Source organism: Microtus pennsylvanicus, chromosome 2 (assembly GCF_037038515.1).
Source record: "Microtus pennsylvanicus isolate mMicPen1 chromosome 2, mMicPen1.hap1, whole genome shotgun sequence".
NCBI classification, from domain to species: Eukaryota; Metazoa; Chordata; class Mammalia; order Rodentia; family Cricetidae; genus Microtus; species Microtus pennsylvanicus.
Window position 1 is genome coordinate 139,061,164 of NC_134580.1, and position 25,188 is coordinate 139,086,351.

General features: G+C 44.0%; 1 protein-coding gene across 2 annotated transcripts in view; it reads left to right on the forward strand.

Annotated features, from left to right (window-relative positions):
- Positions 1-23,223, forward strand: part of Stk4 (serine/threonine kinase 4) — an 88,465-nt gene extending 65,242 nt beyond the window's left edge. The window contains exon 11 of one of the 2 annotated variants that reach the window (XM_075962997.1): positions 19,508-23,223. In XM_075962997.1, the coding sequence (XP_075819112.1) occupies positions 19,508-19,666 (159 nt within the window). In that variant the 3' untranslated portion in view covers positions 19,667-23,223. The remainder of the gene's footprint in view (positions 1-19,507) is intronic. The other variant, XM_075962998.1, reaches the window with a different exon arrangement.
- The last annotated feature ends 1,965 nt before the right edge of the window (positions 23,224-25,188 follow it).

A 25,188-nucleotide genomic window follows, 5' to 3' on the forward strand; every position in this document is an offset into this window, starting at 1 on the left:
TGCCCATTGTGTGCTGCTGCTGCTGAGCCTCTGTTTGATTCAGGTGCTGTGTGTTTCTTTCTCTGATGTGCCAAATGTTTGGCAATAGCCACAGCACACAAGTGTTCAGAATGTGCTATTTAATTCTGTCATTTTAGCCCATTCATGCATTCTTTGCAGAACTGTTATTTATTTGAGATTTTCATGTTGAAATAGCTTTTCACCTGTGTCTATAGGACCGAGTTAATTAGAGTATAAATATGACAGGCCTGGATTGAAGTTGGGTGAACTATGTTAAGTGTTTAGGAAGTGCCCAGTAGTCTACTCTATTATAATATTGGGTTTGTTTTTACAGTTCAGCTTTACATATATAGAGAGTGGTGGGTTAGGGATCAGGGTTCAGGTCTGACAGTGGCCAGCTTTGGGTTCTTGTCAGGCCCCTTACCTTCTAGTTTTAAAAATTCTTCAAGCACTCTCAAAATCTTTTGCTCTTTACTCATCTTTAAAATGGAGCTGCTGTATATTTTTCACAGCAGCCGTCCAAGCCCGGAAGAACTAGAGATGGCCTGCGAAAGATGCTTAGGGCCCTCACGTTTCTTTTGGTGATGGCTTGGGCTTCAGAACATTTAAGCAGACACCTGCGTCACAGGAACTGAGCAAGAACAGTTGTCTCATGAGGTCTGTAACTATGGCCAGATGCTTAGCATGGAACAAATGTCCTGACTGCATTTGCCTTGGGGTTATTGACAATAATAAATTTAAAATGCTTTTAAAGTACTTAGCAGAGTAAGCATTTAGTAAATTTCATGTTCATTATTTAATACTTACGGTGGTGAAGATGAGTGAACCAGCAAAAGGAAAGAAGGGTTAAATGAGGTGAACCACCCCCAAAGGAAGGTGAAAGGAAGCTCTAGCGCTCTCTTTAGTTCTCTGGCGGTTCAGACTTGCCTTGAAGTGCTTCTTTGTAGTGTGACTCAAAAAGCCCAGAGACAGAAGCTGGGGTTCAGCCCGCAGGTCAAAAAGCAAAGTGGCCAGCCACAGGCTCTTACCTCGACTTCAGTCCTAAACGGCGACCCTGCCTCCGGGAATCTCAGGGTGAGACTGAGCAAGAGCCATCTCCTCCCCCTCTGATCATCCTTTCTAGTGCTGGAATTAAAGGCATGCACCACTACCGCCAGGTTTCTATGGCAAACTAGTGTGGCTACTGGGATTAAAGGTGTGCGTCACCATGGCCTGGTCTGTAAGTATGGCCAGTGTGGCCATTTTACTCTCTGAACTTCAGGCAAGCTTTAGTTATTAAAATACAAATGAAATATCACTACATCACACAGCTGAGTTCTGGCATTCATGTTCTTAGGGTTTAAGTATCAATCATGCTGATTGACACACTGACAATCTGGTTGTTTTTCTGACCAGCATGCTTCCCTGCTGTGCTTCCCCCTGAAAGCCGGACAGTTCTCACATTGACACTCTTTTTCAAAGCAGTTCTTATTTTGATGGCACAGTATGAAGGGGCGTGGTGGGGTGCGCAGGACGGAGACAAAGAGCTGCCCTGTTTGTGTCTAAGCTCTTGCACAGCCTGGGCTCCCGAGGGGCCAGTTACTGAGAAGGAGCAGACTAATGCCCTCTTACAGACTCATTGCCCTCTCCCATTTGCTCTTTATTTAGAAAAACTGTGGCAAAACTATTCTAGGATTTTATAGCCTTCACACATGGCTGTGTGTAGTTTGAGTTTAAAATATCTTAGGGAGTGGTGTTTAAAATGAGTACAGTCGAGAATTTTGCTACCCCTCCCAAGTGCTCTTTGCAGATGCAGCAGCGAGCAAAGGCTGTTTTCACACGTTGTAGGGAAATGTTCCATTCCAGATTCAGTGAAGAGTTCCCACTTTCGGGAGAGCTGTTGAGACTGTGATTACAAACTGCAGCCGTTCTAGGAGTAATTGAAAATAGTTCCTGGGATGAATTAAGATCTCGCAGTAAAAATACCATACACAATCTGCCACATTATCTGTGGCAGCCTTCCCTGAGCCAGCCTGGCTAATGAGGAAATCAGGTGCCCAGAAGTTTATTGCCGAAGGAATGTTTAACAAGGCACCCTTCGTGTGTTTAGATGAGATAGTGTTTGGGTTCATGGTATTTGGTCAATGTGTGAATTTTATATTGAGTCATGTGGAAACTATGTGAGACACAGGAGTTTATCCTTTTCCGGTCTCACTACCTCTCCTCCTGCTCACAAGTTTTTTCCTGTGGAAAAATGAAAATCAAAGAGGATAGCCAGGCCCACTCTCCATTGCCTGACTGCTTTCTGGTGCAGTCCTGAGGGTCTGTGACACTGATGCCATATCAGTGACATCCTGTGGGCACTCAGTTGTGACAGAATAGATAGATGGGCAGTCAGCATCCAGAGTAAATCCTCACTCAGCTGTGTGGGACTCGGGACAGGAGAGCTAGTTTGGCCCATGGCACATAGGATGTGTGTGACTCAGATTACTAAAGTGAGCTCTGGTACACCACAAACACACCTCCTGAATATCCATTATACTTGAGTGTGGGACTTATTTCTGTAAGGCTGCCACACCTGCCCAGCTTGTGTCATAGTGCTGAAAACATTTGTGTTTGTGACCCATGATTTAATGAAGCTATAAAGTTAGGGACATGTTGGAGGTGTGTGTGTGTGTGTGTGTGTGTGTGTGTGTGTGTGTGTGTGTGTATATTTATATATAATTTAACACAATACTTTCTGACTACAGTTGTCCCTCCCTCCACTGCTCCCAGTTCCCCTTCCCCTCTTCCCTCTCCCTGGGATTCACTTCTCCTTCATTTCCCTTCAGAATAGAGCAGGCCTTCCAGAGGTTAACAACCGAGCATAGTAAGATACAATAAGACTAGGCACAAACCCTTATACCAAGGCTGGGCAACCCAGTAGGAGGAGATAGGTCCGAAGAGCAGGCAAAAGCATCAGAAACACCCCCACTCTCACTGTTAAGAGCCCCACAGAAGCACCAAGCTATACAGCCATAACATATATGCAGAGGACCTAGCCCAACCCCATGCAGGTTCTGTGGCTGTCCCTGCAGTCTCTGTGATCTCTCTCCTATAAAGCCCTGCTTAGTTGATTCTGTGTGCCATGTTCTCTTGGTGTCCTTGACCCCCCCCCCCACTCCTACAGTTCTTCCTCCTCCTCTTCTGCAGGCTTCCTTGAACTTTTAATATTAGTAAACATTGTTTTAAGGAACTTCGTTGCATATTATGCCCTTAGTATTAACTCCTGCAGGTGGAATTATTGAGTCAAAGTATAGACTAGAAATTGTGATAGTCTTATTTCCCCTGTTATTTTTGTAAGGGAATTGACAGTTTGTTACTTAATTTTCTTTGAAATTTTGATTTTTCAAAAAAATTATTTATTGCGTAGGATCAAAACCCCGTGCCATTGTCCTTGGCTTCTCATCAGCCGTCATTGTTCACCATGTTCAGAGAGTCCAGCTTTAACCCATGCTTTTTCAGTCACAGTCCAGCTGGCCTTGGTGAGCTCCCAGTAGATCAGCTCCACTGTCTCAGTGGGTGGGTGCACCCCTCGTGAGCCTAGCCAGTTTGGATGTTCACCTTCCTAGATATGGACAGAGGGGGGAGGACCTAGGACTTACCACAGGTCAGGGAACCCTGACTGCTCTTTAGACTGGAGAGGGAGGGGGAGAAGAGTGGGAGGAGGGGGAGAAGGGTGGGAGGAGGGGGAGAAGGGTGGGAGGAGGGGGAGAAGAGTGGGAGGAGGGAGAGGGAAATGGGAGGCTGGGATGAGGTGGAAACTTGTTTTTTTTTCCTTCCTTTTCTCAATAAAAATAGATAAATAAAAAAAATTATTTATGAACTAAGATACAAACCCAGTAGCATATGTGATAAAGATATGTCTCAGTTTTTTAAAGTGTGTCTATGTGTTATGCATGTGTGTTTACATGTGACGGGAGCGCAAAGCTAACAAAGTTGCATTTGCTTAGGAAGTGACTGCTCACTGCTTGTTGAGGTAGGATCGCTTGCTGAACTCACAGCTTGCCACTCTGGCTAGTCAAGCTTGCCAGCTTGCCCCAGTGGTACACTTGACTGTAGGTAATTGCCATACCCTCTCGGTTTCCATATGAATTTTGGGGTCTGCACTCTGGTCCCCATGCCGTGTGTTAACTGTTTTAGCCACTGAACTAAGTCTCCAACACTCTTTGCAGTTTTAAAAACTTGATTTGTATATATTAACTATTCAGACATTTTGAATTTATGTATTTTGATTTATTAATTTCCATCTGTTGTAGAATGTCATCTCATTTAGAAAATATTTTCATATCCTAAGACTACAAATATTAAGCCCTGCTTTGTTTTAGTTTTTTTCCCAGTATGTAATCTGTTTGGAATTTGTCTTGGTAGAAGGAGTAAGGTAGCCACCCAGCTTTTATCTTTCTTAGCTTCTTTTGCTGACAACCAAGAATTTTGAAAATGTGTGGTTAATTTAGAGGTATCAGCTCAGCGTGGCATCTGTATGTAAAAGTGGCTTGTTTCTGCAGATGGAAGGTTCCTTCTTGGGACTTGGTGTTTCAGTCATCCTGTTTTTAAAAGCCCCCAGAAAGGAACTGTGAAACACCATATTGATTTTGGCATTGATTTTAATGCATCTCAAATAGGCTGATTCCACAGAACTTGATACAGAGTGTTTCTTCTATGTCTTGATGCCTTTTTGCCAAGCAAAACTGGTTATTTCTGACCAAAAGGCGCTGAACTGAAAAAAAGTAAGGTGGCCTCTTTGGCTTCATGATTTCACTTTGGATGCATTTAATTTTCCCCTTAAGCTCTACTCATCAGCAGTGGTCTTGTGTTCTGTGCTCGGGGCTGTTTGGAGGGTGCATTCCGTGCTGTCTCTCCAAGTCCTGGTGTTAATAACTGTATCTTTAGATGTGTGTTTGTTTCCTTGGCGTTTCAATGAGTAGATATCTGGGGTTTAAACCCCCGGCAGTCATTGCTAGTTTTCTCTTGTATCATGGCATTTGCTGTGGTTGGGTTTGTTTGCTGGTGTGTTTCAGATGTGGTGATACCTGGCCCTGTGCATTGTTTGATTAGAGGTATGTTTATTCCAGTCTGACAACTTCTCTGAGTATCTAGGACAGTGGTTTTCAACCTGTGGGTCACAACCCATAAAGGGGTTGCGTATAAGGTATTTATTTATATTACGATTCATAATGGTAGCAAAATTCCAGTTATGAAAATTTTCATAAATGAATGAAAAACTTTTGATGAAAAGGCAATGAAAGACTTTTATGGCTGAAAATGAAAAAAGGCAATGAAAGACTTATGGGTTGGAGTCGCCACAACATGAGGAACTGTATTCAAGTGTTGCAGCATTGGGGAAGGTTGAGAACCATTTCTCTAGACCTTTGCAGATTTGTCCTTTGTAACCAAGAGTCTCCTGAGCTATTATGGCACCATTTAAAATAAGTTTACCAATGAAGGAAATAAATTCTGCCAGTGTGGTCGAAGGTCAGACTTACACACAGTAATTAAAGCCTTTGGAGTCTTTCTGTTAGCCTCGGCAGCCATCTTCATCACCATTTACATCACCAGCTTCACCTTCTGATCTGTCAAACATGGATAAAAATCGTATTTCCTGAGGCTGAAAAGGTGGCTCAGTGGTTAACACTCGCTGTTCCTCTAGAGCACAGGGTTTGATTCCCAACACTCATCTCAGGCAGCTCACAACTGTCTTCTGTAGCTCTAACTCCTGAGATCGGTTGCCTTCTTTTGGCTGCTGCGGCTCCAACATACATACATACATGCGCGCGCACACACACACTACACCTTTTTAAAAATTACACTTTTCTCATGGACCTACTGAGTACCACCTGATGTAATGTGTATAAAATATGTAGACATCCCTGGCCTATATTAAGCATTTGATAAATGTTATTTTCTTTCTTGGTTTTTAGTGTTGCTGTGATCTTCTAGGATATCACACTGCCTCCACTCCAGTTATAAAAAGAATGCTTTGTGCCCATTCCAGGAAGTTTAGGGAGGGAGGAAAAGCTTAGATACCACTTGTTATTTATCATCCTCAGTGACAATTGCTTTGATTTTGAGGTATTTCCTTCTGGGTCTTTATTATTATAATCTTAGATGATTGAAGTCTTTCTGCATGTAGTTATTATTTTTTCATTTAATATAACCTGCCTATTTTATTGTATAATTAAAAACATTTGTAGAACCATCTTTAACAAATTATTGTTTTAAATTGTGTATGTGGGCATGTGCACGTGAGTACAGGTGCCAACAGAGGCGAGAAGTGTTGGATCCTTGGGACTGGAGTTCCAGGCACTGGGAATTGACTTTAGTCCTCTGGAAGAACAGTGCACACTCTTAACTGCTGTGCCAACTGTCCAGACCTCCTAGAACTATCTTTTTAAAAAATTTTTTTTTTAGATAAAGTCTGGCAGTAACCTAGACTGACCTCAAATTCATAATCCTCCTTCCTCAATTTTCCTTGGAAATATAGCTAGGTATTACCATTCCTGACTTTAATTACTTGTTTATGGTCATATAACAGCCATAATATTGCATTATTTTGATTGAATTAATCAGTCTCCTTTATTCGACACTTAGTATTTGAGACTTTTTTTGATTAGCTTAGATCATTCCAATTTATTGAGCCAAGAATTCTTCTTGCTCACATGAGAGAGAGGTTCAGGATTTAGTTTTTGTCCTTGCTTTTATTGGTGGGGACTCCTCCTCGCCCAGTGTGAAGTAGTCAGGATATTAACCATTGAGACTGTGCTCTCAAACTCTTTGCACTGTTTACTTTAAAAACATTTTCAGGTGAGAAAGAAAAAAAAACCGTTTTTTTCCCCCACAGGCCTGGGCTAGAAGAAAGCTGAATGGAGACTGAGTAGTAGTTAGGTCATGGCCTGATGGTGCCATGTGAGTGCCCACGAGTAGCCAGGGTAGATGCTGAATGGAGACTGAGTAGTAGTTAGGTCATGGCCTGATGGTGCCATGTGAGTGCCCACGACTAGCCAGGGTAGATGCTGGTTGCGTGTTAATGGGTCCTCACTGGGGACGATCATGCTGAGCAGTTTCTGGTGAGAAGACTCTGCTGAATGGTCCCTGACAGGACACACTGTTTTTGTTTCAACTTCTTGTTTTTTTTCTATACAGCCAGTTTTAAAGTATGTTGAGACTGAACTCATTTGTGCTTTGGAATATGAGATCTTGTGCTCTTTACTTTGAGAAACCTGGCCAAAAATAGCAATCTGAAAAAGACGTGTGTGTCAGGCTTGCCAAGGAGAGCTGCTGTGTAGATATGCTTTCTGAAAAACCCCACAACTAGTGAATGTCGTCTTTGTCTCAGAACCCACAGCCGCCTGCTGTCTGCTGTGATTGCAGTATCGGATCTGAGCTTGGTTTTTAACAGTTACTGAGATGGCACTGGAAAAGGGACTTAAAACGCTTGTGGTTTGTGACTCCAGGGGTCACTTAAAGCACATACAACAAAAGTAAGAATGCACTGAAACAGAAAGCCTCCAAAACAGCATTGCTATCAGCTAGATGTTCTTTTCATTTGCTCTGCTGAGGTCTGAGACTGCCTGGTCCATGGTTGCATGGCTTCTTTTTTAAAGTTCATGCTTCTGTCCTGCCATTCTGGTGTTGAAGGATAATTTTAATCTCAAATGCTAGATATTGGAGTGCAGACTGGCTCAGAAATGGACACTAAAAACTGCAAACAAGTATCTTGGCACCGTGGGCACTATGAGGCCTTCTGAAGGCCACTTCCCTCTTCTCTGTGACCTTACAGGGCTGACAGTCAGGAATAGCAGTTTTTCAGGAGTAAGGGGACTAACGACCTGTGCTCTGCTCCTGTTAGAGGTCTGGCAGAGGTGTTATGCAATGCTTTCTTGACCACCTCTGGTCATTTCTAAGAAGTGGCAGAATTCCACAAGCTGGTGGATAGGCTGTATCTTTGCTCAGCTCTGAAGAGACTGCATTTTAAGTTTTCAACTAAAATTCTTCCTCAGGGAACTTCAACACACATAATTTTGATTTTCTTCACAAATTCTCAGGTTAGTGGGGGGTTACCTGGATTTTCCATGTTACAGATGGAGAAAGCTGTAATATCTTGCCTCTAGCCACTTTAGTGTTGCCATAAATTGGCTTGGACAGAATTTGGGCATCTGTATGCTAGCTCTTTATTACTGAATCAGGCAGCCAGTTCAAGCATGCTCTTATTATATTCCAGTGCTGATTAGAACATGGGTGTTGTTTGTTCCGTGTCTGAGATGATGAGGGTGAAAATTTCAAGAGATGTGGGATGATTATTTCATTAAAAGTACAGACTCTAGTCTTAGACACAGATTCTGTTTTAGTCTTTGTTGATGTTTGCTGGCTGTAACCTTAGAAGATAGGATTAATTATGTAATTCTTCACATCTCAGATTCCATCTGTAGAGTCATATTAAGAATGTTAGTTGTTAAGACTTAGTGATGGTCAGATGAAATGAGTATGTATGCTGAAACATTAATACATGGCCAGCTGTGAAGACAGTTAATAAATGTTAGAATGGCTCTATGCGACTGCCCAGCTGTAGTCCTAGCACTTTGGGAGACCAAGGAAGGAGGGGTGCTAAAGGTTGGAGGCCAGCCTGGGACCCTGTCTTAAAAAGAAACTTTTACCATATAGCTGAATCCTTGAATTTTGCCTCCTCGTTAGAACAATGCCGGTAGGGTTTCTGCTTGCTCTTTAGATGGTTTCCCTTCTGTATGTGTGTGTGTTTGTTTTTCTGTCTGTAGGTCTGCTCTGGGGTTCCTTTTACTTTATTTGCTAAGGATAACAGCAGTATCATTATGACAAGAGCTGGGGTAAATGGCGTCGCTGGACTCCTCTCACAGTCAGTAGCTAGCCATATTGCCAGCACGGAGTGGTTAGGGCAATAGCTTTTCTCAGCTTACAGAGAAAACACTTTGCTCAGTAATGCCATGGTTGTCTCTGTGTTAGGCGTCTGTGACTCATTTGAGGATTGTCGTAGTTAGAATTTCTATTGCTGTGAAGAGACAACATGGCAACTCTTTAAAAAAAGGAAAACATTTAATTGGGGTGGCAGCTTACAGTTCAGAGTTCGAGTTTATTATCATAATGGTGAGACGTAGCCACAGGCAGGCAGGCATGGTGCTGGAGAAGTAGCTGAGAGGCCTACATCTTGCAGGCAACAACAGGAAGTGGTCTGTATTACTGGGAGTAGCTTGAGCATAGGAGAACTCAAAGCCTGCCCCCACAATGACACACTTCCTTCAACAAGGCCACACCTCCTAATAGTGCCACTCCCTTTGGGGGCCATTTTCTTTTAAGCCACCACAAATATGGTTTTAAATCTAGCTCGTCATACTTTGTCATTGCTGTCAGACTTTTTAGTCCTCAGTCTTGTTTCATTCTAGATAAATCTGCATCTTGCCTCCTTGAAATTTTGATTTTGTTTGATCCAGATTCTGTGAGCTCCTATGAGCCCCAGTTAGTTGTTTTTGTGGGTTCTCTTTTGATGTCCTGACCCCCCTGGATTGTACAATCCTTCCTCCCTCCCTTCATCAGGATTCCCCAAGCTCAGCCCATTGCTTGGCTGTGAGTCTCTGCATCTGTTTCTATCAATTACTGATGAAGGCTTTCTGATGACAGTTGGGCTAGTCACCAATCTATACGTATAGCAGAATATCATCAGGCATCATTACATTGACATTTTTTTCACTTCAATCCTGTATGGTTCTATCTTAGGTCTCTGGGCCATCCAGCTTCTGAGTCCTGACACTCCAGGCAGTGTCAGGTGTGGGCTCACTCCTGTGGTATGAGTCATTGGTTGACCACTCTCAGAACTTCTGTGACATCTTTGCCCCCACCCCCCACCCGAACAATACAGACTGTAGGTCAAAGGTTGTGTGGCTGTATTGGTGTTCTGATCTTTTCCACTGGAAATCCTGCCTGGTCACAGGTGATGGCTGGTTCCACCATTTCTAGGCGCCTTAGCTGGGGTCATTGTAGATTCCTGGGAGTTTCCCTTGCACCAGGTTTTTACCTGACCATGAAATGCTGTCCTCTCCCCCTTCCAGTCATCTCTTTCAACACACTTTCCCTTTTAATACATACACGTAAGGTTGTAAAATTCCCTTAAATGTTATCTTACCACCGGCAACTTTTGATATGTAGGTCTTTGTTTTATAAAGTCTGGTTCATTGAGATTGAATTTACATAATATAAAATTTGTTCCTGTTACTTATAGGTTGATGAACTTTGACAGATATGTACAATTTTATAAATAACCATAGTTAAGTCACTTTGAAGTTTCCCCATGACCCAGTTTTTGTCTGTGCATATGCCCTTTCTAATTTATATGAATAGGAGCATATTTTTGGCCTTTTGTGTGTGGTTTATTTAACTTAAATAGACGGTTCTTCTGAAATTTGTCTATTTCATCCATCTTACTGCATTTATCTGGGTTTTGTTTTCTGAGTTCCTTAAGCTGTATGGATACTATACTTTGTCTAGTCAGGTGGAATTTTCAGTGGAAGAAAGTGAGAATATTTTGATTCTGTGCTTGGGCTATGTTTTAGTTGGGGTTACTGTTTTGGTGATGAAACACCATAACCCAAAACAAGTTGGGGAGGAAAGGGTTTATTCTGCTTACACTTCCACATCATAGTCCATCACTGAAGGAAGTCAGAACAGGAACTCAAACAGGGCAGGCACCTGGAGGCAGAAGCTGATTCAGAGGCCATGGAGGGGTCCTGCTTACTTGCTTGCTCTTGATAGATTGCTCAGCCTGCTTTCTTACAGAACCCAGGACCACCAGCCCAGGGATGGCTCCACCCACAAGAAACTGGGCCCTCCCCCATCAGTCACTTAGAAAATGCCCTACAACTTGCCTACAGCCAGATCTTATGGAAGCATTTTCCCAGTTGAGGCTTCCTCCTTATAAGGGTGTGTATGTGTGTGTACGTATGTGTTGAAACTAACTTTGAATTTTTGAGAGCAAAAGAGAGCTTTTCTATGTAGCCCAGACTGACCTTGAACTGAAACCCTCCTGCCTCAGCCTCCCAAGTACTCCTGAGGATTATAGGTGTGCACCGCTGTACCACAGCCTGAGTTTGTGTGTTAACAGTCAGACCTTGTGTAGGATGCTTTGGCTTCTTTATCTGCCAGGAAGAGAGAAGCAGCAGCCTGACCTTCCTACTCTCTTGGAAATTTCCAGCTCAAGAAAGTGCACAGAAGCCATAGTCTGTCGGGATTGTTAAGTGATTAGCCAACCCTTTCCTTAAATTATTAAGCTGCATTAAAACAGCAGTTTGGTGTACTTGTTATTTTAGGTCTTTCTCTCTTCTGAAAGATTAATGTCGCTACAAGAACGACGTTAATCTCAGTGTCTCCCTTTAGGGTTTGAAATGTCAGGAGCTTCTCATCCTGTATTGTTCTTGCCCCCCACCCTTTAGGCATTCATACTTATTCTACAGTGTTTAGTGTGTTTATTAACTTCTGGAGGTTTTCCTCTGAAAGTTTGACCTTCTTAAGTATGAACTTTTTGTGTCATTCAGAGCTACTCTTAGAATAGGTTATCTTAAAGAGCATTGCAATCAAACAGGACCAAGACAATCTTTTCTTCGGAGTGCTAGGAGTCAAGTCCAGGGTCTTATAAATGGAAAACAAATGGTCCACAGAGGTAAATCCCAGTCCAAGGGAACTGTTTTGTCCATTTTCCTTGTAGCTTTATTATAATCAGTACACTGGACGAGCTGTTCATTTTGATTTAGAATGCATGGGTCAGTTTTGAGCAATTGATATAATGTTATTTAATGACTTAAATTTGTTCTCTTAGGCCTATGTATTTATTAATTATTTACTTTTAAAGCCTCTGAACAGCCCAGTGTCTTCCTAGTGTTTGAGAGAGTCCAGTAAGACATCGGTGACATCGGTGTCACTTTCAAGTAGAGGTTTACAGTATAAGGATATATTTCTTAATTAAATTTTTATTAAGAACTTTTTCCTACTGGCTTGGGAATGTGTTTGGTCTATTGACTCTCAGATGGTTCTCAAGTTTTCAAAGAAAGGTATTAGGGGGCAGAGAGAAGTTGGAGTAAGGGCTGGAAGGCTGGATGAACATTCTCCTATGCAGAGGGCAAAGTTAGCAGAAGTTTGGAGGTGCAGAGGTCAGTGTTTTCACAGACCTGAGAAGTCCCCAAATCTCTTCATATCTTTGGTCATTTCTATTTATATATTTTCTTTGGATCTCACTATATAGGTCAGGCTGACCTCAAACTACAATCCTGCCCCTGCCTCCTAAGTGCTGGGTTATAAATGTGTGCTAACGTACTCAGCCCTCCCCCATCCGTACAGTAGTCTTGCTGTGTAGCCCAAGCTGGCTTCCACTTCTAGATCCTTCTGCCTTTACACACCAAGTATTAGAACTATGAACACAGGCCACCACACATGACATTAGGAAGATTTTAAAGGGCCTAATGGGAGCATGATTTTCCATGACTATTATTTGTTTTTTTTAATTCTTATTTCTTTTTTTAAAGATTTATTTATTTATTATGTATACAACATTCCTTCCATGTATGCTTGCAGGCCAGAAGAGGGCACCAGATCTCATTATAGATGGCTGTGAGCCACCATGTGGTTTCTGGGAATTGAACTCAGGACCTCTGGAAGAGCAGTCAGTGTTCTTAACCTCTGAGCCATCTCTCCAGCCCCATGACCATTATTTGAATCAGAGGAAATATTTCATTAAAGCTCTTCCAAGTTTCATTTAAGGAGCAAGTTCTGTTGGAGTTGATGGTGCTTACCTAACCATGTGTTGTGAGACAGTCCTTGGCTTCTCTGCTTTTGCCTTCATCTGATGAATTAGTTGATTACTTGGGAATGTCATCGTATGAGGGATGCATTCCCTGCTTCTAGACAGAGCTAGTTTGCATGGAATGGAAGCATCTCTGGCGCCCTTTGGCTGGGTGTCTAGAGGCTGGTATGTGATTGAAGGTATGACGTGGCACAGTGATACCTTCATCTACTCTTTAGCTTTTATTAAGATTCCTGCAATTTCACTAAATTCCAAAAGGTGGGTTTTTATCCTTATTTTTGGCTCTGATTGAGTCTAACCTGTCCACTCAGTGGGGATCTGCATCTGAGAACGGTTAGTGCTCAGGCATGGTGTGTGTGGAATGCGCATCTCCTGATACTGTTTGCACAGTCCGCTATGCAGGCGAGAGTTTCTGGAAGTAAGGAACTTAAAGCAGGCTTCAACCCTGTGCCTTGGCTGCAGATTCCTGTTTGTGTACTGTGGAGCTTGCTGTGGAGGCAGGATGAAGCTCTGCTGTCATTTTTGGGTGTTTAGTTTACACTGTCCTTGTTGATTCCAGATAGGCTATTGTCTGTGTAATGCTTGTTAATTCTTTAATTGTGCTGAAGCGTCAGCTGGAGGTTTTGTGGATCTGAGCCAAGTGGTGCATTGACAGTGGCATGGGGTGCTTCAAAGCACTGGAGTCAGAGTTGCTAAGAGTATTTTGAGAGGAAATTGGTTCTGAATTGCTCCTCATACTAGAATCTGAGGATTTCACTGTGGTCTCACCCAGAGGAAATAAGCCAGACCTATCAGTATTTGCTAGAGATGCCTCTGTGTTGTTAAGATGAACTTTGAAGGCAGTTGTAGCCCCTGTTTTATTATCTGCTTTCTCCTTTCTCCAAGGAGTTCGAGGCAGTAGCTTCTTCCCGTGCACTTGTCCTGGCGTGCTCCAGGTATTAGTGTGTGTACCGTAAAGAGTCATACACTAGATGACCTGCCCATTACTGTAGAGCTATTAAGGACAGCTTAGAACCCCTGCTCTTGCCCCTAACAGTCACTCCTCTGGTGGATGTTTTGCTCTTTATTTGTCTTGCCCAACAGTGTTCCTGACTTAGTAGAGATGTAGTAAAGCTGATTGGTTGGATTTAAATGTTCACCTACTGGTTTGTGTCTGGTCACTGCACTTCAGCACATTCACGCAATAGACACTTCCTAGTTCCCCAAGAAGACAGCAAAGCACCAAGCACACAGTTTTATGGATGAAGAAACTAGTTCAGAGAGGTGAAGTAACTCGCCTAAAGCCACACGACAGCTCTAGCAGCAGCATTTTTAATGCAAGGGTCACTTGACCTTTAATGTTAGTTCAGTTTATAACTTCGGATCTCTTCCACACTTTTCATTGCCTCATTTTCAGAATTCTTGCTTTTTCTCAGTAACTTGTATTGTGGACAACTTCCTTACTCTTTTAATTTTTAAGATGAAATTTTAAAAATATGTATATGTGTGTGGGTACGTGCATGTGAGTGCAGACATCCTTGGGGCCAGAGGTGTCAGATCCCTGCATTGACCTCTTCTGTAAAGGGAGAGCAACCATAGTATCTACCTAAAAGACAGGTTAAATGGAGCAGATAATAGATGGTGCTTAATACATGGTGAATAGGGAAGTAATTCGTATATTTTTACATGCACAAGTGTAGAGTCCAGTAAAAAGGTAACATCGTATCTTGCTTAAAGATTGAACTTTAGGCTGAAAACAAATCTAAACACACTCAGAAAGCAGTTGTTAAGAGAAACAGCACCCGAGCTTAGGTTGGTGAAGTGGCCCTTGAAGAGATAGTGTACACAGTCAGGCAGGGAAAGGCAATGGCAGTGAGGTTTGGGCGCCTGTGAGACTGCAGGGGTGCAGCCACAGAATCGATGCTGCCTACCCGTTCTTTTCCATCAACCCAGGACTGATGTGTTGATGAGCCTTAAGGTGACCCCAGAAATCCTAAATGCCCTTGATCAAGAGATTAATTCTGTGTTCTCCGTCTAAAATGAGAGCTTTTTTAGAACAAGAGCCTATTTGTGTATTGTCTGTTCTCACCTTTAGTAATGAGCCTGTGGCTGTGATGTGGCCATTGATTTAGTCTTGTCCAGAGGGTCACATTTCTTAAGGTTTTGATTATTTTATTTTCTCCAAGGAGTATTGTTATATCAGAAGTTGTGTTTAGTCTGAGGGAAAACCCTACATTAGTCATGCCCTTTACTCATGGCTGACCTGAGACTAGAAACTTGCAGCAGAAAACACAGAAATATTCATTGAACTAAGGTTTTCTTCAAGGATGTTATGGTTTGTGTGTGGTTTGCCCCCATCCCCAGTGCCCTGCACAAAGGCTCACATGGAGCTGTTATCAGTTACTGGGTGCCAAGGTTGATGACTTCATCATTGGAAGCCATCAACAGAAATGAACTCATTCTCTTATTCACCTCTTCAGCCAGTGAAGGCTTAGCAGATAGGATAGATGAGGTGGTTTCATTCCCTCACAGAACGTACATCCTAGAAAGAACAAGTAAAGAAAGTAAAAATAATCAGATGTATTTTTATGAGCAGACGTATTTTCTTAAGAGAGAATGCATGCTACAGCCTTTGCCTGGTCATGAAATTAAAGTACTCTGGAGTTAGCAAGGAAATGAAACAGAGTATAGGAATTTACAAAAGTATTCGTATTGTTCTGACAAAAGTGACTGAATGGCTTAAGTTTTATGTACTTCAACAGACTCAAAATAAAATTAACCTAATCATTTATATTTCTCCTCTGATTCAAGTTCATTGAACCGTGATGTTAAAAATTAAAAACATTAAGTGGTACTTTAGCCCCTCTGGATAATCCAGTCAGAAAAGTTTTGTGATGTCTGAGGAGTGAACATCTGAGCGGAAATCGGAAGACTACAGATGCACTGAGCACAAGTCACATGACAAAAGGACTGTGCTCTTGACCCTGGAAGCTGCAAAAGTGTGTCTGTTGGAGGACTCCCACGTGAACTGTCCATAGACCAGACAAAGGGTAGGGCTGTGGGGAGTGAGGCTGGAGCGAGAGGTGAGGCCTTTGTAGGGTAACAAGACATGGTTTACTCTGGCTTTGTTTTTGCTGTGGGTTGATAGTGGCTTGGACTCAGGGACAGGGCAGAAACAGAAAACACCAGCATGTCAGAGATGAGCTCCATAAAACTGCTGAAGCTTGCGTATGGGCAGGAGGGCGGTGAGGGACAGCAGGGGCAGGGTGAGGTGTGCAGGAAAGCAGAGTGGGGCTCTAGAGCTTTCTCTTTGATGCAACTTGCAATTTCTGGTGAGATACCAGGAACTAAGATAGCCAGGAGGACCAGATCTATCCTGTATCAGGCATCTAGAGTCCAGAGGTGGATCCTATATTACAGATGGGAGTGGGAGTCTCTGCACAAAGAGCATATATAAACCCTAGCGGGATATTCATGTTGAGTTCCTCCTGGCTGGTGAAAACTGTTCTGACTTAATGTACTTTATTGCTGATTTGAGAATCTGATCCTTTGGATTCTGGTTGTAGCAAAACTGCAGAACCAGATATTTATTGTAAGATTTCCATTTGAAATGTATTTATGTCACCAAGGACCAGGAAGGTGAAATGCTATACCTGGCGCCATAAAACCATTGTCTGAGCTTGTTTTCAGAAAAATCTGTATCTGGATGGTGTGATCAAATCATCATCCATACCCTGCTGGCTGTGTCCTATAAGGCAAGCATAGCATAAGCTCCAGAGGACTCCAGGCAACCCTGATTTAGACTCTAGGTGGCTGGGTTAAAACAACCCCAGCTTTGAATCAAGAACAGCAGAATGGCTTAGAAATTACGAACCTTGAAGGAACCTTAGATCAAGCAACAGTTTTTTTGCTAGCAGATAAATAGGCAGATGGAGAGTTGTGCTTACGACCCTGGGGACGTATAAGAAATACTTGAGCAGTTTCTCCGAAATGCCGGGCTTCCCCTGGAGTCTGTTAAAGTAGCTCTGTGCTGCTACTCAGGACCATCATTTTCATGGGTGATTCTGATGCAGGTGTTCATGGAGACACCATGAGCTGGTGAGGATGTCGGAGAGCCACGTGAAGACAGAGGTCTTCAGGGGGAAAGGGGCTAACCTGCATCCGCAGAGCAAGTCAGGTTCTCAGCGCAGTTGCCTTAGTTTCCATTGCATTCTGCCCTGATGCACGGATGAGAATTGTGTCTGCCTGCCAAGCCCGAGTTTCCCTTTCTTTCTTTTCTCTATCTTTTATCAGAGCACGCGTCCTCTCTGACACGAGGGTGTTTTCTGACTACTGTGTTTGTCGAAACTTGTCTTGCCTCACTAGAATGTAAACTTCACAAAGACAGTAGCTTCTGTTTCTTTCTTTTTCTCACTTAGGTATCTGTGCATCCGCAATAGTGAATATTCCTAAATGGACGAGTGAAGCATTTTGTTAAACAACTGTGAGCTAGTGAACCTTGTGGAAAGTACTAGCCTTTAGGTATTGTTAACACAGATGAGTAAAATAGGCTTTCCCTCTTTCTTTGTGTGATTCTGCTTGAATCAGCGGTTTGAAGAACAGCTTGCATATGGAAGGTTATTAGACTGCACTAGGATATCAGTAGTAACAACTGTGAGCACTGGCAGTTCTTGAGTCAGGGCTCACTATTTGCTAAGCATGCACTGTAGGAAGTTAGGAGCCAAGAGTGCCACATCCATGGCACCCGTGGTCTCCTGAGTCTCCTGACTTCCCATTTGGGGAGGGACTAGAACTGGCTGTGTTTTTGAAGGAGACTACGGCTCAAGCCCGAAGTTGCATCTTCGGGGTTACTTAGCCAACACAGACAGTGGTCTAAGGATTAACTTCTAGTTACGTTCAGTTTTGGGCTTGGGGTATTTTATTTTAAAGGAAGAATTGAAAACACTAAAGCCTAGGTAAGCATCAGTCTTCAGGGTGTCCCTGAGCCAAAAACATCAGCCTCCAAGGTGGCATAAAACCACAGCCTGGAAAAAAAGACAGTTTTCAGCCCAGCTTTCCAGCATTTCCCTGTGCCTTAAAGTCTTTCCATTCTCTTTTTATAAAGAACCTTTCATCTTAAACTGGTAGGCCCCTCTCACTTCTCGGAAAACTTCCCTGAAACCAGCCAAAGAAAGTTCCTGTGGTGACAGGTCACACTAAGCCATTTCTAAGGAGACCACTGTAACACTCATTCACACCCTGCCTCCTGAGGAAGGTGGGCAGAAAGGGGCTCCTTCACCCACCTTCTGTAATGCGTTCCTGTGGAGGCCTCAGGAGGGCCTGACTGAGGGATATGATAGGTTTATAAATGTGGGTGCACAACAGAGCCCTTGTGAGCCTGGGTGAGCCTTTGAGTTCTAGGAACACTGTACTTCTTAGGAGCAACAGAGTGGATCTTACCGCCCAGTGTGGATAATGATGGCATTCAGTCGCACCTCTGCCAGCTGGGGCCGCTCTTGTGTAAATCAGCAACTCTTCACACTCGGGAAGCAGACTTGGCTTCCTTCTTACGGTGTTCCTGATGAAACCTCACTGCCTCTTTCTGTGGTGACCAGCAGCTTAGGGAGACTGGGAAATTGCTTTTCTTTTCCGTCTTTCTTTTGAGATAGGTAGATTGTAGTCCAGACTGGCCTGGAGCTGACTGTATGAATTAGGCTGGTCTCCAGCTCTCAGTAATCTTCTGCCTATTCCTTCCAAGTTCTGGACTGACAGCTGTGTGCCCCCAAGTGCTAGGCTTACTGCTGTGTGCTGCCGCACCAGCCCAAGACCATAACTTGTCAATCTCCTGGCATTTGCGAGACCCCTGTTTGAAACACGAATTGTTGCAAAGGGCTGGCCTGGCCTGGCCTGCCTTTCTGCAAAGCTGGCTCAGCGTGAACTGTGCAGCCATCCTGCTTGGGTCTGTGTTCTGATGCTGTCACTTACTAACTGGGAGATGTTGGGCAGGTTACTTACTTAATCACTCCTCCTTGGCTTGTCCATCCTGTAGCATGGGGCCAACAAAACACTCTTATCCTTTCTTACGAAGATTGGAGTCAGTGTGTTTGGGTCACAGAGCTCATCATGTCAGCACTAGCCATTGTCATTAATTTACATTTCAAATGCTTTCTCTCTGTTTTTAATATTAACCTTGGAAGTTTCAGGGTTTCTCCAGCCAAAGGTTGTATCCATATGTTCAGGAACCTCGTGTAGATGACCCACACAGAATGCGTGGCTTTACTTTCATTCTAGTGAATGTTAGTGGGGATTAGTGTGGCTGTGCATGACACTGGGGGTGGTGGTGGCAGGGGAGGTGGCTCACTTGCACTGAATAGTGGCCTCCAGGGTAAGTTTCAGAGAGAGTCATGGGCACTGTCCCTGCTCCTCTCATGGACTGGGCAGGAAGTGGGAAGCAGCCATTAGTTTTCATACAGTGAGTTACTATATATAATGACTGTGCACTTTACCTCTTGTTCAGGGCACATTAGATCAAAACAGTTCTTTAAAGTTTTTCCGGGAAGCATGATCATTGGAGCCAGTTGTCACTCTCCAGCTCTCACTACCCCTTGACTCTGTTGGCAGTATCCTCCTCCTGCCTGCCTTCCCTCTGGATGCTGGAGGAGGCTGGGCTTCTCAGTGTAGACATCTTGGTGACAGTCCTCTCTTCTCTTCTAGCTTAAGAGTTGGACTGTGGAGGACCTTCAGAAGAGGCTCTCGGCCCTCGACCCCATGATGGAACAGGAAATGGAAGAGATCCGGCAGAAGTACCGGTCCAAGCGGCAGCCAATCCTGGATGCTATTGAAGCCAAGAAGAGGAGGCAACAGAACTTCTGACGACAGCAGCCCAGGCCTTTGGTGGCTTCTGGTTGCTAGTCTCACGCCTATTAGCCAACACTTCTGCGCTGTCACTTCTCCACAGCACCTTTGTGAGCTCAGGAATGCGCCAGTGGGAAGGGCTACCTTGGCAGTCATTGTGCCATCCGGGTGTGTATTTACATAGGCCTGCTATGTCTTGAAGGGTTTGTATTGGCGCCTTTAACTCAGAATTTTAGATCCCAGGAACAGAGATTCCTAGTAGAGTCATAGCTGGGAAACTTTTACATTATCTCTTTTTGTTTTCCTTCTTGTAATAGTTTTTGGTTCTCTCTCTGGAAGACTTTTTTAAAAAATATATAAATATGCATATATATATAAATTATAAATAGACTCCCCACTCTGTGTGGTGGTGTCTCTGTACAGGTACAGGTTCAAACACTTGCCTCTTTCTTGTGAGGTAATGGTACTGTAGAACAAGAGAGCAGAGGCACTTAGGTGGTCACCGAATCCCTGGAGTCAACCTCACCCATTGCAGGACTGCCTGGAAAAATTAATCTTGGGATAGTTGTGCCACCACAGTGACGAGCCTCATATGGACGCCAGGGAACGGCCTGGAGAACTTGAGTTTGCTCCGTGAGTCCTGAGAGAAGCCCGACACCCTCTTTGCAAATTAGCCTTTGCTGTTTCAGCGCCTCTCATCCATCCCCACTCGCCCGGCTGCCTACAGTCACATCCCAGATACTGCCCAGTGCCTTAAGAGGGGACACAATCTGGTGAAAGGACAAGCCCAACAAGAACTCTCCAGCAAACAAGGCTGTGTCCAGTCCAGACAAAGGAAAGGCTTTGTGAAGATCTCACTGTTCATGTGGAAAGCCCATAGCATTGGGCTCTGCATTTCTTACATACAGGGTAAAGGGCATTGCTTTTGTGGTCCACTTTCAATTTATGTCATTGTTTTATTTTTTCACTCACTGTGGAGTTTCTGGCAAGGGTCTGATGCTTGCTTGCTTATAGGAGGCTTAGTTAGACCCAGAATGCCAGAACTGGAAGGGACTATAGCAGTCAATGGTCTGACCTTGTATTGGGCAGGTGAGAAAATGAGGAGAGAGGTGACATAGCCAATGCCACAAATCAAGTTAGAGTAAAAGCAGGGATTGGAACTCAGGCCTCCATTCCTGGACCATTGAACCAAGAGCCTCTTCACTGAGAGAACAAAACTACCGGAGTCCTTCAAGCTGTCCCGGTGACTCCTACTTTGCCTTGCCTTTGGTATTTGAGCTGCTACGGAAAGGGTCCCCAGAGGAGCCTCAGCATACCAATGGGTTCCTTGCAGTGTCCCTCAGATACAGGCAAGCACTCATGGAAGGCCGGAAGCAGAGTAGAGGACTTTGCAGCAGACATTTACAGAGTTATGCCCTGCACCTTTGGCTCAGAACTGCAGTCTGAAGAAACTGGGAAAGACAGTTGCCCTTTTATTTTCTTCTAATCTCTTCTCTCTGATGGGAGCCACGATTGGGTTGCACCTGAGGATGCTGAAATCCAACTCCATAATTGCTTTTGTTCCCTAACCTGAGAGTCGATAAAAAGGAAGGGGATGTTCTCCTCTGTGGCCAGATTCTGTTCTTTGCAGTTAAAGCAAGCTTTAAAAAATGCAAGAGGCAGCTGGTCTGCAGGAGTTGGCTAGCAAAGGAGCTGTGTGGCAGAGAGAATAGGAAGCCAGTTTGCAGTTCATGCTGGAATGATACATGGCAGCCAGCACTCCCCGGGGAGCACGTGTCAGACACTGAGCAGGTTTCAGAGTGATCCTGTGGGCTCATCAGGTTATGTCTCATAGGATGGGACGAGTGTGAAGACCCCTTCCCACACCACTGTGGGTCTGGGTCCATGGCATCACATGGCTAGTCACAGACACAGGAAAGTCCTCAGTGCTTAGAACGAAGTGACCACTGCTTCTCATGAAGACTAAGTCTCAGTAGTAGTGGCTTTTTTTTTTTTTTTAGGTTGAAAACCAGTTGAATTAACAGTCACACCCCCCAGTCAAGTAAGCTTTTAAAAACCCAGTGCACGGGGCATGCATAATGTTTGCTGCTTAACAGCCCAGCCCCGGAGCTCTTCCCTCTCGAAGAAAAGTGCTTTGGGCTTGGCCAGACACAAGAAGAAAGCCCATGGCTCCCTTCTGAAGCAGGATCCAGCACAGGGAAACAGTTTCTCCTGTGCCGATTCTGCCGCTGTCAACCTAGATCTGGAGTTTATCTGGTTTCGAGCTTGTCTGCACCGCACAGCTTGGTACAGCAGTCAGCCGCCCGGCAGTCCAGTTGTTCTGGATTAACAAACTTTCCTGGCAAGGTGCGTGTGTTGCCCAGTGACAGGCAGGGGAGCGAGCCATTCTTTCCTGGAGAACCAAGTCCCAGGAATCACCTCTTGCTTCCCTGGAGTTTGAGCATTTGTGACTCAGGCTTCCAGAGAACTCTGGGTTCTCTACTTCTAAGAAGCCATGACCCACACCTAACATTTCTTTTAAAAACAAACAAACAAACAAAACCTCATTGTCTCTAAAAATATATGAGTTGTGTTCCCATTTATAAATTTGAAGCACATTCCCATTTTTTATTTTTCTTATATATTTTATTTCTTCAACCTCAATTAATTGGATGAAAATTTGACTGGCTGGGATTAAAAAAGGTTATTAGGTTAGTGGATAGAGAGAAGTAATCTGAAGCCTCAGGCATTGAGTCTTAAGGTTTTGATACTGTAGAGTAGCACCTGGCAGATGCCAGAAATTTATTTTACCATTTAATACTCAGTACCCCCGTCTAATGTCAGAAATGAGAGAGATGGCCTCATTCTAGACCCGCAGATGCTCAGAGGCTGGTAGCAGACTATTATGAAGAGCTTCATGTGGATGTGTTCTCCAGCGTAAGTGAAACGACAGCTGTGAAGTAACAGAGCGAACTCAAGAGCTTGGTAGCTCTGAGAGCTGTGGGCGTCTCTTCATTCTGTGGCCCAGGAAACTGTTCTTTGAGGTCCACCAGCAGAGTGTGGCCTAAGCCAATTCTTACTCCACTGTCCTTCCCAGCATGCTGTGCGGCCTCTGAAGATTGCAGTTCTTTATTTTGGGGAAGTTGTTCTGCCCAGACCACACCCATCACTCTCCTTGCCCCTCTTTTGAGCACTGTTTGTGTTAGGATTACCTTCATCATCCTTGGAATCCATGTTCTTTGGGTTTAGGGGGAAGTCTCTTCCACCAACCTGCACTCAGACCAACTTGGAGAAAAAAAAAATCTTAAATGCTGTTGCTGATGTACAATTTAAAAATGTGAAGTTTGTAGCTTTAATGTTTTGTAACAAAAACTAATAACACCGGCTTCAGTGCTGACTTGAAATGCTATTTTGTAAGGTTCGGATGTAAATAATCAAGGTCAGCAGTTTGTATATGTGAACCATAGCTTCTTCCACTGCCATTGTTTTTAACTTGAGGAACTTCCTGTTTGCTTTTCTGTTAGAGGTGTTCTCCCTCGTTCTGCCCCAACACCTGCCATCTTTGTTTGAAATAAACTGTCCTTCAGACCACTGACTATCCCTTTTTAAAAATGAGGGGTTTTTGTTTGTTTGTTTCTAAATAGGTGTCAGTACCATGAGGTGTTGTTGGGGTTGTTGATGTTATTGAGTGTATTCTGAGGAGGGAGGCAAGCTGACTGACACTCACGACAGAGCTGGTTGGCAGTGCTACGACAATAGACTGAAGTGGACACAGTTATTATTTTAAATACAAATGCAATAACGTTTTTATTAGACACATAATATAACAAGGTTTTAGGAACACTACCACATCCCAGCTGCTTACTGTACTCCCAAGGAGCCTATGTTGTCTTATTGTTTGACAGTTTCATACATTTACATAATGATTTTAGTCATTTTTCACCCCTCATCCCCTCCCTCCTTTCTTCCGCTGGCACCTTCTGTTCAGTGAGCCCCCTCTGTGTTCTTGTCTTCCTGTGTGCACGGCTCACTGCTTGAATGTGGGTGGGAAGTTATTCCATCAGGCAAGGCTAGTGGAGCTGCAGCTACACTACTGAACAAAGTGGCCTTCCTCCAAGCATTAGCTGCCACAGTTCCTCTAGAAGGCATGAGGCACCCTGTGCCCTTCCTCACCCATGAAGCATTGATGGATCCACGCTTGTGTCAGACTTAGGCAGCAAGTTCATGAGTGCCGCAGCTGTGCTGTGCACAGATGTCTCCCCATCCTCACCTCTTACACTCTTTCCTGTCCGCTCTTCTGAGATGTTCCCTGACTTTTGGTGGCGTATCATAATGTCCCATGCGGGGTCAAGCATTTCTTCTTCACTCTCAACACCTCACCCAGTTACAGGTTTCTGCATTGCAGTAAGGCACTTTTCTGATGACAACTGGACACTGTGCTAAATGTGGGTATAAATGTATTTAGAAAGCAGTTTGATCACTTGACTGTTTAGCAAAACAGTAGTAGTAGGTTTCCTTCTGGGTACCTGAGGAATGCCAGGTACAGAAGTGCCACCTGCAGAGTCCCACTGAGGGTTGTATCCAGCCTGTGCATGCTGAGAGGAGAGACAGTGCTGCTGATGCATCAGGAAGCATCTGGAAACTTGAAAAGTGAGGAAGAAGGCATCCCGGGAGAGGGTAGGGAGAAAGGGAGGGAATGAGCCTGTGGACAGACAGGCTGGGACAGGAGCCTGTGTGGGACTGCTTGGGAATCCTCAAACAGCCAGGTCAGACATGGGCCAGCATCCAAGATGAAGTTGTGGTTCCACACCCTTGGATGGTGCATCCTTATCCAGGAATTGCCCAGCCCCAGATTCTCCTTAGTCATAAAAGTTCACCTACTAGCAGGAAGCGGACAGATTGATGTGGAAAAGCAAGTGCAGATCTTGCAAGTCGAGTTGTTCAGTAATATTTAATGCTGTCATTCTGCGCTGCTCTGCTTTTCTTGGGGTGGAGAGATGGCATTTTTATTGTTGCCTAATGCGTTCACTCCCTGAAACAGTAAACATACCTTTCAGACTCTGCCAGGGTTGACTAATATTCCTATTGGTCGGATTCTCAATCTGAGCAGAGAGAGGTGCAATGCTGTAATTTAATATTAGGTGGTTTGCATATGACAGCCTTTCAGGTGTTCAGCTTCCTTTCAGTAGCTTCATTATTCTCACAGCCCACAGAACTCTCTGCTAGGGTGGTTTTGGAAATGCATGGGAATGTTTCAGAGTGGTGCTACAGAAGACATCCCAGTGCCTCTCAAACAGAGACAGATACGCTCATTGTCCTGTACAATGTTCAAATTTTTTTTTATAAATAGCCACGAATAAGCCAAGTCTTATTTACAACTAAGCATAAGTACTCTATGTTTACTGTGGATTTAGAAAAGGGCTGTGTAGAAACGCAGACACTCAGAGTTCCATGTTGGAGCTTTGGCGAGAGATGGCCTCCATTTCAGAGAAATCACACCCTCAAAGACAGCGATGCTCCTGAGTTTTGAGTCACTAGTGCAGGACAGCACACTGCTTGGT